This window comes from Strongylocentrotus purpuratus, unplaced genomic scaffold, assembly GCF_000002235.5.
Source record: "Strongylocentrotus purpuratus isolate Spur 01 unplaced genomic scaffold, Spur_5.0 spur5_contig_867, whole genome shotgun sequence".
In the NCBI taxonomy this organism is placed as follows: domain Eukaryota; kingdom Metazoa; phylum Echinodermata; class Echinoidea; order Camarodonta; family Strongylocentrotidae; genus Strongylocentrotus; species Strongylocentrotus purpuratus.
In genome coordinates, this window is record NW_022145576.1 from 533,616 (window position 1) to 550,673 (window position 17,058).

A 17,058-nucleotide genomic window follows, 5' to 3' on the forward strand; every position below is an offset into this window, starting at 1 on the left:
GACCTCTTTTAAAGACTATTTTTCCAAGATATTTTATTGTCGTAAGGACGACGTTATAACGACGTCATTGTGACGTCTTTAATAACTTTTTTTTTCAAGATAATAATTGGGTTAAGACTACAACATCTAATATGAGCATAAGTCAAAGTAAATAGGGCAATTATCAGAATTAAAAATAGGGAACAACCCCCCCCCCCCCCCCCCCCCCCCCCCCCTCAAATGTCATTAGTCATTAATAGTGGACCAATTTCACACCAAGGTCTGCAATATCGATCAAGACTATACATGCTCGCATCTAGTTTGCTATTTCAAACGGGAATGTGTACGTACGTGTGTGTACAGGTACATTCAGCACTCAAGGCAATGCGTAGGACTACAATGCATTGCATTGCACTATACGATGTGTATGTAATGTATTTGAATTCAGAGTGAAAAAGCCGTTGCAAGAAGTATCCTCCTGAATACTCTCGTTTTCTCCTGCAAATTTACAGTATGGGTAAGTCCTAGAATTACCTAATTTATTTACGAAAAGTACATAAATCTATAGGCTAGTTACTGTTTTTTATTCTGAAAAGTTGATATGTAGGGTCTAGACTCTTACTAATGCATGATCCTTATGTCAGTGATAGTGAGCTCGGACTTTCAACTTTTGCTGACTAGATTCAAAATGTATGATCCCATATATGTATTTTTATGTAGGGTTTTGATTGATGGGATGCATGGCATGGGGCATCATTTAAAGCAAAAAAGTTTACTCATTTGCCTACACATGGGCTGCATGGCTTTAAAGGGAAATCTAACTCGAATATAGTATTATACAACTGCTCTAAAACTGAAAGAAAGCAGAAAAATAAGAGAAGCAAACTGATGAAAGTTTTGGCACTAGGTAGGTCTAGATCACTCCAGCAAAGCATAGAGAGTCCATGCTAATGCGTATGGACCTCTAGCACTGCATGTATGTGGTATGCACGGGGTGGATTTTTTCCACTTTTAATATCATAAAATGTAAGACAAATACAACATAACATAGGTTATGTTATATTTGTCTTACATTTTACAACAGTTAAGTATGTTAATTAAATGTTAGTATAGAAATAAAAAAATGTAAACTCACTTTTAAAGCACTTTTTTCTCCTTCTGATACAGACACGGCTCAATGATGCCCTCCTCTTGCTTGCAATAACATCAAAATTGCGCACTTTGCGGACACCACACTGAAACGCGATCTAAAGCTCTTACGCAATATCTGACGAGTAGCTGTCTTATCTCGCAGACGTTTTCATTTATTGCTTTATCGCAGGTTCAAAGCACCTAGGCCTCTTATTCCGTACCAGAACAAATTTAAACAGCGCCATCTTTTGGTAGAAAATTTCACATGTTAATGACAACGAAGAGTGGGCGAGTGTTTTAGTGGGAGAGCACATCAATTAATAATTTACCAAATAACCAACCTCTTACTGAACACACCCACACACATAAAAAATCGTTTACATACAAGTTTCGGAAAAGATGAAAAAAGATAAAGCATTAGACCCTTGGTTTCTCCAGTAGATTTATATATTCATAATATGTTTTATACATTACAAATATTTATTTATTTTCTTCATATTTGTGTAGCGAATAGTGAACGTGCTGTTATAGTTGACAATATGTAAAATAGTCTAGAGTTGTGCATAAGTTTTTGTTGTTGATTTTCAGTTGCTGATGAAATCTTGCGTTCAATTCATTATGTGTTTGCTGCCAACGAACCTTTCTGTAGTAAGATGCATACATGTTTTTTTTTCTTTCTTTCAATGTTTTAGTTGTAAAAAGTTGTAGAAATGATTGTCCGTTACAACCATGTTACCATCATATTGAATTGATGCCAGGAGTAGGCGAACAGACAACAAAATAACACGTCGTTCATAACGTTAAAGTTCTGATTATTTTATGCACCATTATGTCGGATCGTACAGTAAAGCAACGGTAATACAAAGTCTTGGGAAATTTTGAAAATTGGGTGGATAGGGAATCTTTACAATTTTGTTATATTTGGATGCCCCTGTGGATGTATTATAAGCACTAAAAAAAATTAGCCCCTAAAACACTTCTGATTTTGAGAAAAATTGAATATAAAAATTTACCGGTGCTCCCGGTAAATTTTGATAAATTTGAAATAGCGCCTATGGCCGTACAATATTAGCTGCGACCATGAAAATCTCAGAATATGTAGTTGTGATATATAATTTCCAAGCGGGAATAGCTAATCGGTCGATTTTAGTCAAGAAACATTGTTTCATAGCTAAATTAATATCTTGACCTTGAGAGGGAGCTATACAACATAAAGAGTTTATTATTTATAATTTCATAACTTTAGACTCGATTTTAACCGCGACAACGATTAATGAATATTGTAAGAACGCATATGCTTCAAATATGTTAATTTGAACCAAATTCATGACCCCATACCAAAACTTTGTAATACCTTTAACAGTCGAGAGTCGTGATGAGAAGTGGGTATATAATTATTATGAGAATTGTAAGAGAGATGAAATATTGATGGGCAATACTAACAACAAAGAGGCATTCGCCTAATTATATCCATGCCGGACCAAAAGGCAGACCGCATTATGTTTATATCACGACCTAGCCAAGTACTAGTAGGGACTTTTAGATTGAGTGGACGAGAACACGACGAACGCCGACTGATCCGCGTGTTGACGTACTCAACTGCCCATGTTGACTACAATTAGAAATATTTTAGATTGCTTTCGACGATATACATGCATGCAGGAAGTAACACTATGAACATAACAGACAAAGAAAGAGGACAAAATATACAGTTCCTCATTCTACCCTCAACAATAGGCCATTTTCGTAATGTAACCAAATTTAATGCGTAGGTCTTTGTGAAGTGCACAATACAAATTATTTCATTCACCTGATAGGAATAATAGTATTTCAATAGTCAGAATGCAACTGCATATATTAAGTGTTGCTAGGTAGGTCAAGCCATAATGTTTGTCAAACCTGGCAACAATGATGTATGCAGTTAGGATTCTGTCTATTGAAATACTATTATTCTTATCAGGTGAATGAAATAGTTTCTATTGAGGCACTTCACAAAGACCTATGCATTCAATTTGGTTACATTACGAAAATGGCATATTGCTGTGGTAGAACATCCCTTCACTGCTATTATGTAAAAATGTGAATAGCAGGGAAGGGATGTTCCTTTGTCTACCTGGGGAACTGTATATTGTATGCGCACGCGGCATATATACTAGTACCGTACTAGATTTAGGAAAATCAAGGTTGACGCATTCTCGATCGCTGACTGAGACGACGTGACGCATGCGCAGTGCCTTAAAATGACGTCACACGTTGCAGTCAAAGCTGTCAACGTGCAAATATAAAAGTCCCTATTATCACGTTTATGACGACGGCTTGGGTGGGTCGGTGATAAAAATAACGAGTTGAAGGCCTTGTGGTCAGATGTTTCGTATCAGGACAATTACCCCTATAGGATGATTACCACCAACCTTAAAAATTACCCCTAGGACAACCACCACGTTGCGAAATTTTCAGCCCGATTTCAAAATGTTAACCCCCCCCCCCCCCCTTGAAAAAATCATGCGTACGCCACTGCCCGTGTCTATAAAGCTATATCAGATTATAACAAATGTACGTTTCCAATATTTTCAATATTTTTTGTCTTCATTCTTTTAAATACGTGGTTATTATCTATTCTTTATTTTATTTTCATTTTGTTAAATGTATTTTCTAATAAAATTGAAAATTCCTTTAACACATTTTTTGTATATGATCCAAGGATAATTCTTGAATGATTAGTTATTTCATGAGGATACCAATTAATTTGTATTTTACCTGTTTATATGCTTGTGTATTTATCTATTTTGTTTTTGCTGCTGTTATTTTTTTTATTTTTACCAAACAGGGCTTCATGGAAGACCATCAAATTGGTAATAATGTGCGACGTACCCATTATCAGAAATAAATAAATACAACCACTAAAACTTTACACTCTTTGTTTGTCTATATAGAATCAAGTTTCTTTCCTCGGAATATTTATCATGGAGAAATTATGGAGATAGTCCATAAAATAAAGTAATGGGAAATGAAAAGTCGCTATCGTACTTATTTTATTCATATATACTATTAAATGATTTACGTGTTCTTTTATTACCGGGTGGGCAAAAAAATAATAATCTAGAAATCAGAGATAAATTCTTTCCGAAACGTCATAACCGTAATGAAAAATGATGACAAAATGTATGGTGAAAATAATAGTCTTTATGTTACAGTTTAGAATAATGCTAGCCATACACGTCACGAATTGTTCATTTCAAGAAGACTTATTGTTGAAGTTAATAAAAGCATTATGCATGTTCATGAGAGCTTTTACAGTCCGATGTACATGATTGTAAAGCAAATTATTGAACATTATACTCTCCTTATCTCAGAAATAATGACGCTTGACAAAGGGATTTGCCCAGGGGTCTCGGTCAAATATAAATTGATGGCTGCATTCGCATGCGTAACCAAAAAAAAAGGCCTATAAGCTTCTTCTTTTTTATAGATTGGACGCGGTATTTTTTTGGATCCCGACTCCGAATTGAAATCTAGTCTGGAATCTGGTTGTCTATAAGTTTCGGTCACGTCAGCTTGCTAATGTAAAAACACATATTAAAGAAGACCATTTTGTTTGTATACTAGATAAAAGGCAAAAAATACGTGTTCAAAATGTGGATGCTTTCATGTACATGTTGTAATTTGTTGCAATAAGTAAGGTTTTAATGGTATTGACTGGTGTGCTTTGTCTGTGGAAAAAAAGAGAAAGCAATTTTTTTTTTTTTTTTTAAACACAAGTCACCAACTGATGGGTGTCAACCGTGTCATTGACATAGGGTATTTTTGTACATGTGTTCCTCAGGTATTTACATTTATATTTTTGTTTCTATAGGAGAATAGAAACTGTTCATTGTATTTGTGTACTTTTTGTAAACACTATGTACAAAATAGATCAAATTTGAAATGTAAATGTTTTTTTCCTTCAAAAAAGTGTGACGGTGTATTAAACACATTTGGAAGTCTACACGTTGATGTTTTGGCTTCTCTATAGAAATAAATGTTTACATTGTGAATTTTCCATCACAACTGAGCGCAATTTGATTTATTTTACATTGTCAACAACTTAAATGGTGATCCCTATCGCACTTCAAAATGCTCAAGGGTTTCTCTCTCTCTCTCTCTCTCTCTCTCTCTCTCGCTCTCACCCTCTCTCTACCTCTTGATATTGCTTTATCGATTGCTCTCCTCTCAGCCTTGGTCAGTAACCTGGTGAACACACATTCTATTTTTTAAATATCATGTGGTTGTTTATAATACCAGCCATTATGATACCAGAACTGATATATCAGTTGGCATATAATATAATCATCACCAACTAAAGACAGTAAACAAAGGAGTCGGAAAAATCATGATCAATCCATTCGGATTCGCAAATGAACACTGACGCTAACCAAATATAACTGCCCCACCACCTGACAAATAATTATGTCCCATCATTTAAAATAGACAAAAGCCATTTAACCCTCCAATATGAATATCAATACAATACAAGAAGGTGGTTTGCAAACACCGGCCCCCTTCGAAAAAGAAAACTAGTCCTGATCAAGGTCAAGTCGTTGCTTCGACCGAAGTGATTCAAGAACCGTTATTGTAAACTTTTGCTTGTAAAGTTCAATAAAAAAAATCTTACCTCTTTTCATAATATGATTGTTTCTAATTTTTAAAAAAAATTAGAAAGATAAAACTTATACAAGTAGATGTTACTTCTCTGAAATTTATTGGTCGATTACAGATAGATTGTTCAGTAAATTCGAGAAGATAATACAATCTTACCCTTCACGATGCGACTTAAAAATATATGGGATTTTCTTTAAAGTAGCGAAATAATTTATTATATTGTTTAAACTGAGAGGAAGCTTATTTGGATATTTGTTGGTGTTTTGAAAGTTACTTCATTTTTCATTCAATGCACACAAAATATAACAGAACGATAACATAATACATCGCGGCGGCAAAACCGAATTGCCATTATCTTACAATGAAAACGGTATTCAGCATTTACAACAATAACAAATACACCACAACAATTAAAAAATCACATTTCATTAATTTTCCTCATTACCCATATTGTTTCGTATAACAAAAATGACATGTGATTCGATATTGTACATGATAATGCGAATATGAGATAACTTATTTACTCCCTGACCAACTTTTTAAAAATGTGACATGAGCTCATTCTTGTATTACGATACACACACAAATCATACATTTACATATAGGCCTACTAGTATGTATATAAATAACTTAGAAAGCATGACTAGTTAATGTTAATGATAATAATGATAATATTTATAAGTTACGCTCTCACACAAGACACAGCGCTTCACATGCATGATGCTATAAAGGTTTGAAAAATACTGCTTCAAGTGCTTCTTCAAGTGTCTAGACAAGTGCGAGTGCTGTACGGATGTTCCGGGGCAGTTGATTCCAGAGGGTATGTGGAAAAGAGAGCTGTCAGTTGCTGAGTACGTGCATGATAGATCTGTCAGGAATTACAATTTTTAATAATTTTCATCATTGCTCAGTTTAGTTTACTTTACTTTCTTAATTCAATGACAAATAAAAGTCAAACAAAATAATAAACACTGTACGAATTTGGAAGAAATAAATAACAAATCTACTAATTTATGAGAAAGTTACGATTATGAGAGAGAAAAAAATGAGAAGAAAGGGACGATTATGCAACAGAATATACAGTGCACTCAAATTAGGAATTCACTGGATAGATAGGCTGTGACAGGCGCGTACACAGGGGGGGGGGGGGGGGGGGGGTGTGGGGGGTTAAACCCCCCCTTTGGTAATTTTTTTCGTGTAAACCCCCCCTAAATTTCTCTAAACCCCCCCCCCCCCCCTTTTGGATTTTATTTTTTATTTTTATTTTTTTTATTAAAAAAAAAAAAAAAAAAAAAAAGCTGACCTTACCCCCCCCCCCCCCAACGGAGCAAAATGTCAAATTTTCAAATTTCGAGACCAAAAAAAAAAAAAAAAAAATGTGTCCTCTTACCCCCCCCCCCCCCCCCCCCCCCCCAAGTGTCTCAAGAGTGCCTCTTTTTACATAGGGAAAGTGACCCTTTTTACATAGGAATAGTGCCCCTTTTCCTTGTAATAAGTAAACTTTCCCTTCCAGTGATAACTGAGTGCCCCCTTTCCTTTCTCTACAATATGCGCCCCTAATTCAAAGTAAGTTAGAGACAGAGCAACTGTTTCTTTAATTTATTTGATTGTTCGCACTGTAATGGTAGCTAGGGTAAAGATGGGGTAATAATAAATGCGCCTCGGAATAGAATTTCAAGATAGACTATAGAAATGCCGATTATTATTATTATTAAGACCCCACAATTCTTAAATTGAATATTATACTTTGGAATTATATAGTAATGCTCCGCCACCCCTGTCGGCTCAGTTGGGCTAAAATGATATTTATGACTTCTTTCCCTATCCTGAAAGAATTATGATTTTAAAAAGTCATTAATTTCTTTACAAATTCTATTTTAATGTACTTATTACGAATTGCTCAAAGTGCTTTCGGGGACAGATCTGTCGTAAACGGCGCTATTTGACAAAAAGCAACGCTGCAGAGTCATGTATACGTATTTAATACCAAACTCTAAAAACGCTCGTACGCAATAGCCTACCGCTGAGCTAGTGTACACAACCGATCGCGTCCATATCAACATACATATATTCGGACGTAGCGGCCGTAAAAATAAGGGTCATAAAATCCGAAAATGGCGCACGTTAGCTGAATTGCGGATGGGCTATAAGCAAACAAGTAGGCCAGATGTCTGGAAACCAAGGAAATTTACACAAACGAAACTTGTAAGTTCCATTGTTTATTTATTAGTGATGGGTTATATCCCATGTAATTGATTATAAGTGCTTTTAACAGCATCGTACTGTAGTATTATAGTAAAGTTGCGTTAATGTACTGGTGCCAGTGTTGCCTGTTTTACTACACAGTCAGGATAGTGATGCTCCTATGTGTGGGTCTAGATCTACTGCTAAGTCACACCTAAGATGGACATGCAGTCACTCCTTTATTCCAAGCAATACTGTAGATCTACTACTAGTTCAGAATCATATCCAGACTTTTTGACCAGTGACCCATGGCGTGGCCGGTGAGAGTCCTAAAAATCTAAAACATAGGTCTAGATCGGCCTACCCCAAATCAAGCAAATATTCATGAAATGTTCAAATAATGCCAGTCATGATTTAAAAGTTATGTTTCTAACCTGTTTCTGGTCAATTTTTCTTATTTTGGGGGGAGTATTTTTCGGGAAAAACGTTGATTGTAGTATACACTTTCTGACAGGTTGCACGGCAAACCGCTGCACAATACAAGTGCATACAGATGGAGGGTTGCGGGGGCACGTAAGTCTGCATGAAGTGATCTACCTCCTCATTGTACGGTAGATAACTTCACACAGGCGTGCACCGGCCCGCAACCACCATCGGTATGCACTTGTAATGTGCAGCGGTTACAGTGAAACCTGTGAGAAAGTGTACTATAGTACCGGCCCAGGCCCAGATGTTTGAAAATTGAACATTGCGTGTCGATACGTAGAGGAATAAAGCAGTGACTTGTGTCACAAACAGGTAACCTTAAACAATTTGTTTCTACAGTCTTTAGACAGCAAATTTAGCTTATAGGCTACCGTATACAGAAATCTTATCTGGAAATAATCGGTTAGACCTGTAAATGGTAAACAAAATTCTTTCCCCACAGGCTGTTCAAAGAAGCGTGTAGTATTTGTGTTGCACATGCATACATTATCAACCTTTCATTTTGTTTTAACTTTATTCATTTTCTCATTTATTTGTAGGCATCTTTTTTTAACATCTTTCGTCAAAGAAGTGGATTCAAAGCACATTGTGGCCTCAGTATATTGATGTGAAACCATTCAGAAAATGCTACTTTCTCTCAACCTTGTGGATGTTCCCTACTTCCCTAAGGATCAGCAGCCTCTTGAAACAGGTGAAGCCATTATCGGTAAATGTGTACGTGTACTTGTATTATTTCTGTACATTTATTTGTCATATTGTGCATGATCACTGAGACACTGACGAATTAGACACTACATAATGGTTCATTTCATTTGAAAGGCTTATTTCAGTTATTTGTCCTAAGTTTCAAATATATTTATAATTCAATTAATTTTAGATCACTAAAACCTGCAGGTATGTTGCAATAACCGACAATATTATGTGAGTTTCAAACAGTGTTTTTTTACCCTTCAGCATAGGTCAAGGAGCTTTCATTCTACCCTCATCAGCAAACTACAGGAATGCCAGTTTTCAGGCAATAGCCTGAATTCAGGCCCTGAGGAGTTATTTTCATACCATAGTTTAGGTTTTTTGTGTACAAGCTAGCTCATTCTAGGTGATTTTTCAGGTCCTCTGATCAATTCTAACTGGCATCCCTGAAACTAGAATTGTATTGATAATTAACCAAACAAAATCCTGAATCACGTTTTGCATTGCCCACAAATGTTTAAAACCCAAAGGTGTGTTGACTTTATGTTTGTGAGCAATAAGAAATTATTTCTGATAAATCTTACCAAGCAGTAATTTTCTGACAGAATTAATTATTTACGTTCCAGTTTTAAAATATATGAAAGTTTTTCTTAAATTGTATTCCTTTCTTTTTGCTTTATTCATGCATTAGAATTCCTTGCGTCTATGTTCCTTGGATCTGAAAACAGTGCATAATGCAGGAGATTCCACCCAAAAGCTAACCCACAAGTCCAAGCTGAAGTGGAATATTTCGCAAAATTTGATCTACACTCACCCGATAGCTTTACTGCTAGAGAAAGGTTATTTTTTCACTTCATTATACTTTATAGAGAGAGATTGGGGGAGGGGGAGGGGGAGGGGTGAGGTGTAGCCACAAACCTGAATGGATAAGCTGTAGAACTGAAATTTCCAGTCATGTTACTTGCAATTTTAATGAATTACAGGATTTACGAACTGACATAATAACGATTTGGGTAAAAGTCTAAAAGATTCCAGTATTTTGAGGATATTTGTAATTACTATTCATGAAGTTGACCTGTTTCATAATGTCTCATGCTCACCCCCCTCCCCCCACCCCATCCACTTCATATCAGTTCTTAAAACATGTCGCAAATTGTATATACATTGTAAGTTGGTAATAGAGAAAAATTGAGTGAGGTAAATGCAATACAAATCGAATCCATTATTAAGCAATTAAGACTTGTTCAGGTACGGCACGTGAACCTCCAACAAATTTCAAAAATGATGCAGTTTGGTTTTATGTGTAAAGTGAATGGCAACAAAGGACCTACCGGTGCGTGTCTTTGTATGTTTTGGACTGCGCAAATTCAGTGAGCTCTTTTTAATAATATACACTATGTAAAGCGTATTGAACTCTTTGTCAGCATTTAAAAAACTCTGCGATTTTGACTGTTTTGCAGCATCATATCTGAGCAAGCCTTAACGGGACGTGGTAAAATTGTTCAGATGAGAGACAATTGTGCTAAGGTATTGACTTCAATGCTATATGTACACTTAAAGATAATCTGAAAGTTTGAGTGAAAAAAGACCATTATTGATGATAAAAATTGGGAACAACTGATCTGATCGATTCCTTAATTCTTCCAACTATATTATTATAATTTAATTAAATTTTAGGTGAATGTAAATCATCACAAAGAAAAGAATTGGCTCTAATACCTTAGATTTTTAAAGGCCTGTTTTATATCTTATTTTCATGGAAAAACGGTTGGGGAAAATTCAAAAATTTATTGGGAGAATGAAGTGTTAAAGAGTGACACACAGTGGCGCCTTCAAAGAAAACCATAAATATCTTTGTGGTTTGAGAATTTTTTGGTAGTTAAAAGTATAAAATTCTTGGATTGTATCTGTGATTTTGAGAGCACTATATGGCTTACCTTTATTGAATTCGCTGTTAAAATTTAAGTTAAATTAATATTTTGTGAAACTCCCCCCAGGAGTTTCAAACGTGCCAAATGAATGTTGTGACATTAGCAATAGAATGTATCTCTTTGTGCTAAACTTGTTCAGCATGTTTGCTATTTTATCTTAAACTTGGAAATATCTTCTGAATAATTATTGCACAGTCACCTTGGAATTGCCCAACAAAGCCACTCGTACTGGCGGGAATGTTATCTGATAGAAATTGTATTTTTATACTTGAACTTCAGCTTCTGTATTTGCAACAATTTTTTTTTGGGATGATATTTATAAAATTTGAATGTTGCCACTAATGCCTTTTCTTGTATTTAAGTCATGTGCCAGTAAGAAGCAGGTTTCTAGCACAGAAAATAGGTACAGTTGAGCTGATATCTGCACAGTTTTCCAATATGCTGTATCGCCAAATGTGAACATCGTGGTTTCAACGGGCAAGCAACCATCATCAGAAAACTCTGCAGGTATCAGTGAAGCTGTCCCTGTTCCCCTTGCTGCCAACTTGTTCCTTTTGAGTGTAAGAAATAACTTAGCTAAGCCATGTGTTTATCATTTGTGCCATTTTTCTCTTGTGTGTGATTTAGATTGTATAGTTTTATACTTTATACTGAATTATTGCCATAAACTTAGATATTCCCCTTGTATGTAACAAGTATTGATCTTTCATGCTCAGGAATTGTTTCCAACAACCTTTTGTTTTATGTTATAGTCTTTATCTGCATTAAAGTATTGGGGTTGTGAGGAGCAGTGTTGCAGCATGGAGAAGAAATAGAGCTGCACTGATGAATGCCCAGCTTTCCACTATGCTGTTTTGCTGAATATGAGGAACTTCCCCAGTCTGATGTTTTCTTGTCTACTAAACAACTGCGGGTATCAGTGTAGCTTTACCTAGTATCTATGCTGCTAACCTGCTTCTCACAACCGCAAGACTTATAAGTTAAGCCAATATATATCATAGTTTCTTGTAACTGAATTAAATTTGAAATGAAATAGCACAATTTATAACGAAACAAATATCTTTGTGATGGCCTGTTAACTTTCTTAAAATCAATTATGAGACTGACAGAAATGCACTAGGTATTTATACAGCATGTTTTGGAAGAAGTTTCAGGATGGTGATGGAAAGATTTTGTATTTATAGAAGACAAGTTAGATAGAAGAAGGTATAAGTATTCTATATTTTTATTATCCATTTTCATACCATATAAATGAACATTAAAAATATGAAAATTACTTTCTGTCTGGCATGTGTATATATTATGTGATGCAATATCTGTTGCTCTATTTTTACTGTGTGAATGTTCAGAATGTATTCATGAAGTGACTTTTACACTTTCTTCCTTCATCAGGTGGTCATATAGATGTCATTTAGAGGACACAAAAGACGTAAAGATCATGTAAGGATAAAAGGTACATCGAAATGACCAGTAAGATGTAAATATCACGTCAAAATTTGATGTCCATACAACGTATACACGACGTCTGTAGGACGTCTTTCTTGGGTAAAAGTTGACGTCTTAAAGACGTCTTTCTTGGACCAATAAGACCAGAAAAAAATATGACGTCCATACGACGTCTTCCATGGTACAAGTTGACGTCTTAACGATGTCTTTCTTTGACTAATAAGACGTTAAAATCACGACAAAATATGACGTCCATACGATGTCTTTCTGTAGTACAAGTTGACGTCTTAAAGACGTCTTTCTTTAACTTATAAGACGTAAAAATCACGTCAAAATATGACGTCCTCATGACGACGTGCGCGGGTGCAAAATCATGTCTTTTTGACGTCGTGTTATGTCGTCTTAAAGACGTCTTTCTTTAACTAAAAGACGTAAATATGACGTTCATATGACGTCTTCCTATGGTACAAGTTGACGTCTTAAAGACGTCTTTCTTTAATTTATAAGACGTAAAAATCACGTCAAAATATGACGTCCTCATGACGACGTGCGCGGGTGCAAAATCATGTCTTTTTGACGTCGTGTTATGTCGTCTTAAAGACGTCTTTCTTTAACTAAAAGACGTAAATATGACGTTCATATGACGTCCTCCTATGGTACAAGTTGACGTCTTAAAGACGTCTTTCTTTGACTAGTAAGACGTAAATATGACGTCCATACGACGTCTTCCTAAGGTACAAGTTGACGTCTTAAAGACGTCTTTCTTTGACTAATAAGACGTAAAAATCACGTCAAAATATGACGTCCTCATGACGACGTGCGCGGGTGCAAAATCATGTCTTTTTGACGTCGTGTTATGTCGTCTTAAAGACGTAGTACAAGACGTAAATATGACGTGATATGGCACGACGGGACTCGAACCACAAGCTATGCGATCCACAGTTCGTTGACGTATCTAATAGACCACGACACCTTTACAATGGTCATCCAATTTCGTTTAACTCAATGAAAATATGTACATGACGTTACCTGACTTTAATTGTCATACCATGATTTCATTGGTCTTTTGTGGCTATAAGGTCATATGAAAAAGATTAGGATTCTGGTGTACAAACCTGCACCTGTTCTGCGTTGTGTAGATCTCGTTCCGCTGGTTGAAGGCATGTCGAGGTTCGAAGGTTTTTGGTGTGTACTTATCATCATGAGTTGTTGTTTTTGTTGAAGATCTTTTCTTGCTGACCACGCCTGCAGCAAGCTGATCTGTTTCTTTTCCTTGAAGTAAGGATTCTGAAATGACAACCGTACACAGAAATACAAAAATGTGATTAGCTGCAAGTATGAAGGTAAGGGAGACAAGGGATTTAGAACGTACGGATTCGGCCAACCTTGTCAATTTCCCCTTTAAGTATAATTTTTTCCTTTGAAACCACTATATTTTCACTATGAACATGACGGACAAAGAAAGCGGACAAAATATACTGGTCCTCAGGTAGATAAAGGAACGTTCCTTCACTGCCTTAATGTAAAAAATGTGTAGAACAGTTGAACATGCATGTGACACCTGTTCTACACATTTTTACATAATAGCAGTGAAAGGATGTTCCTTTGTCTACCTGAGGAACTGTATATTTTGTCCGCTTTCTTTGTCCGTCATGTTCATAGTGTTTGTTATACATGTACGTCTATGAAGTGTACATGTTGATTTTGTAAACTATACCATAACAATTTGATTAGATACATACACATAGACAGCAGTAATGCAAGGGGGTAGATAACGGACAAAAAAGAAAAAAAAGTGTTCCAACACAGTCCTCATGGTGTAGCCGCCCCCCCCCCCCCCATAAAAAAATGCAAGAGCCCAGTTTGGTCGACATAGGTTCTATTTTTGTTAAATTATTACATTAATACAATATTTAGGGGATTTTTAAGATCCTATGGTCGTTCACCTCCATGACCTCTCAGACCCGAAATCTAATCATCCCATAATTCCATACTTTTATGGTCTATACTCCATGGTCACTGACAGGTGGTTATCTCATCACATCAGCTCTCAATTAACATAAGGAAAAGGGAATCATGGGGGACAAACAGGTTCTCCGTAGGCATTGTTTGCTGTATAGAGGGCGCAAGTAGCTACAGGTAGTGCAGTCCCGCTTAAATACTTTCCACGTTATCGCGGAAATGAAATATTATCTGTATTTTTAAACACTTTTTTGAGTCTGAGACCTTCAAAATTTTACCTGTACCACACACAATCGAATCAGTTCATCTTTGCATGCTCATACTCCATCCAAGTTTGGTTAAAATCCGGCCATGCAATTTACTCAAGTTATCGCAGTAACAAAAAGTAGGACCGACGGACAAGCCTAACAAGGCATATAAACAAAAAAGGCATATATTTGTTCTACTTCAATTTTACCAACACTATAGTCATTAACGTTAGGTTCCCAACAAAAATTCATGTCACTTATTTTCTCTTTCTCTATCTCACCCCCTATCTCATGCCATGTGATGAAACCATCGATTCGATAAAATGAACAGACTTAAGGTCAAGATAAAATTTAACTGGGGATAGAAGTAGTTGGAAGATTCTTATTTTTATATACACACAAAAAAAGTCTAGAAGTATGCTAAGTTCTCATGCTTATGTAATTTTATATATAATTCCATAATTCCTGAAGAACAGTTCCTTAAAAGATTTTCTTTAAATTGATTCATAGACCCAATGGACGAGCCTGGCTTTCAAAACTCCTACACAAAATCCTTTGAAGAGCAGCAAAAGTGCTTCTACATCCATGCATGTTTCTACTGCCTGAGCACTGATTTTTCTTATTACCTGTGGGGATGCAGCCAAGGAAGCAAGTTCAGTGAAAAAAGCATCAGGTAAATATTCATTCCCTTTGATCTCCAAGGTTGTAAGGCAGGGTAGAGAGCAGATAAAATTGGCTAGCTGGTTGGATGCTGAATGACTTAGTTCCTTGACTGCCTTGTCAAAGTTCGTTCTGAAATCCAGGTTGACTGTTTGGATCTGTAGGAATAGAAAATTAATTGGGACCAGTCATGTAACATGTAGCATACACAATATCACATGTATGCATCACTGATAACGAAATCGCAATAGTTCGCATGCTGATGCAATTTCGTATATAATTCTATAATTCCGAAAGTATATGAACTTGATATTAATTTTCTTCAAAGTTGGCCAAGACCCAATGTTTCGTTTCCTTTATTACTTGCCCAATTCAATACTGGTGGTTTTTCTAATTGATAAATGGACGAGTCTTGGTCACAAAGATCCCACACAAATATTTTAATTTACTTCGTTTGTTATACTACTGTATGAAAATTGAAGATGAACAGCAAACGTGCATGATCCGACAACCTGAGCGCTGATTTGTATTATTACCTGTGAGAATGCAGCTAGGGAACTAAGTTCAGTGATTAAATCATCACTTAAATATAGATTCCCTTCCATCGTTATGGTTGTAAGGCAGGGTAATGAGCAGAGAAACTTGGCTAGCTGCTTGGATGCCGAATGACTTACTAACTTCGTCATGACTGGCAAGTAACGATCCCACATGAAATCCAGCTTGACTGTTTGGATCTGTTGGGATAGAAAATTTGTTGGCATCAGTCATGTAGCATGCTCTTGTATATATCACATGTATGATCACTGATACTGAAATCACAAGAATTATCTTGTGAATGTCCAGTACAATATTCACAGGTTATCTTCACGACATTATTCCTAGGTATGTGTGGCCTCTGGGAAGTTAGCTGCAACATATGAATCAGAAGACAATTATGTTCGCAAGGTCAAATTCGCGGTAGGTGATCGAAGATTGAGCAGACAAGGAATATACATTGCTCCTTTTAGTTACCTAGTGTGACAAATCCATAAATTGGTTCTTCTAATACCGCAGGAAGACCAGGTTTGATTCCCATCCAAAGAGCCTAATCCTATGTTTGTAACATGGAAATTACAACATGTACCATTACCCACCATGACTCCCATGAACACACCACTGAGTCTACCAAGGAAAGTTACAATGCTACAATAAAAAATGCAATTCCTGTTCACTCATGCATAATAGTTTGGTTTAATAAACCATGAAATTCACTCAGCAAATCATGAATGTATCGTATCACCCTCAATTTTGTAAGCTTCAAAGGATTTACCTCTCACAAATATTATTATTACCTGTGAGAATGCAGCTAGGGAAACAAGTTCAGTGATGAAACTGTCATGTAAATATAGATTCCCTTTCATCGCTAAGGTTGTAAGGCAGGGTAAATAGCAAAGAAACTTGGCTAGCTGCTTGGATGCCAAAGGACCTAATAACTCAACATGCTTGTCATAATCCTCTTTGAAATACAGGTTGACTGTGTGGATCTGTTGGGATAGAAAATGTATGTGCATCAGTCATGTACATGTAGCATACACAATATCACTTGTATGCATCACTGATAATGAAATCACAAGAATTATGTTGTGATTTTACTGTATAATTTTTAGTAGATTAACAACACAAGATAGCCGCAAAGATGAGGGAGACAAAACTGTAGAGAGAGA

The 17,058-nt window shown here is 36.0% G+C and overlaps 1 protein-coding gene and 1 long non-coding RNA gene across 4 annotated transcripts; one reads left to right on the plus strand and one right to left on the minus strand.

Annotated features, from left to right (window-relative positions):
- The first annotated feature begins 212 nt into the window (after positions 1 to 212).
- LOC115920140 lies at positions 213 to 12,631 on the plus strand. 3 transcript variants are annotated; one of them, XR_004062198.1, is made up of 4 exons: positions 215 to 496; positions 8,958 to 9,124; positions 9,800 to 9,947; positions 12,432 to 12,631. It is a non-coding gene; the product is annotated as an uncharacterized LOC115920140 (long non-coding RNA). The 3 variants fall into 3 exon arrangements; XR_004062195.1 differs by lacking the exon at positions 12,432 to 12,631 and having other exon boundaries at positions 213 to 496; positions 9,800 to 10,423; XR_004062196.1 differs by lacking the exon at positions 12,432 to 12,631 and having other exon boundaries at positions 213 to 496; positions 8,958 to 9,109; positions 9,800 to 10,423.
- A 934-nt stretch (positions 12,632 to 13,565) lies between these two features.
- Positions 13,566 to 16,393, minus strand: LOC115918204. Its single transcript, XM_030974839.1, has 3 exons — positions 15,892 to 16,393; positions 15,322 to 15,513; positions 13,566 to 13,772 (listed from the first exon to the last, which is right to left on the minus strand). The coding sequence occupies exons 1-3, from the start codon at positions 16,114 to 16,116 to the stop codon at positions 13,566 to 13,568; spliced, it is 624 nt and encodes a 207-aa protein (XP_030830699.1). The 5' UTR covers positions 16,117 to 16,393.
- Between the last annotated feature and the right edge of the window lie 665 nt (positions 16,394 to 17,058).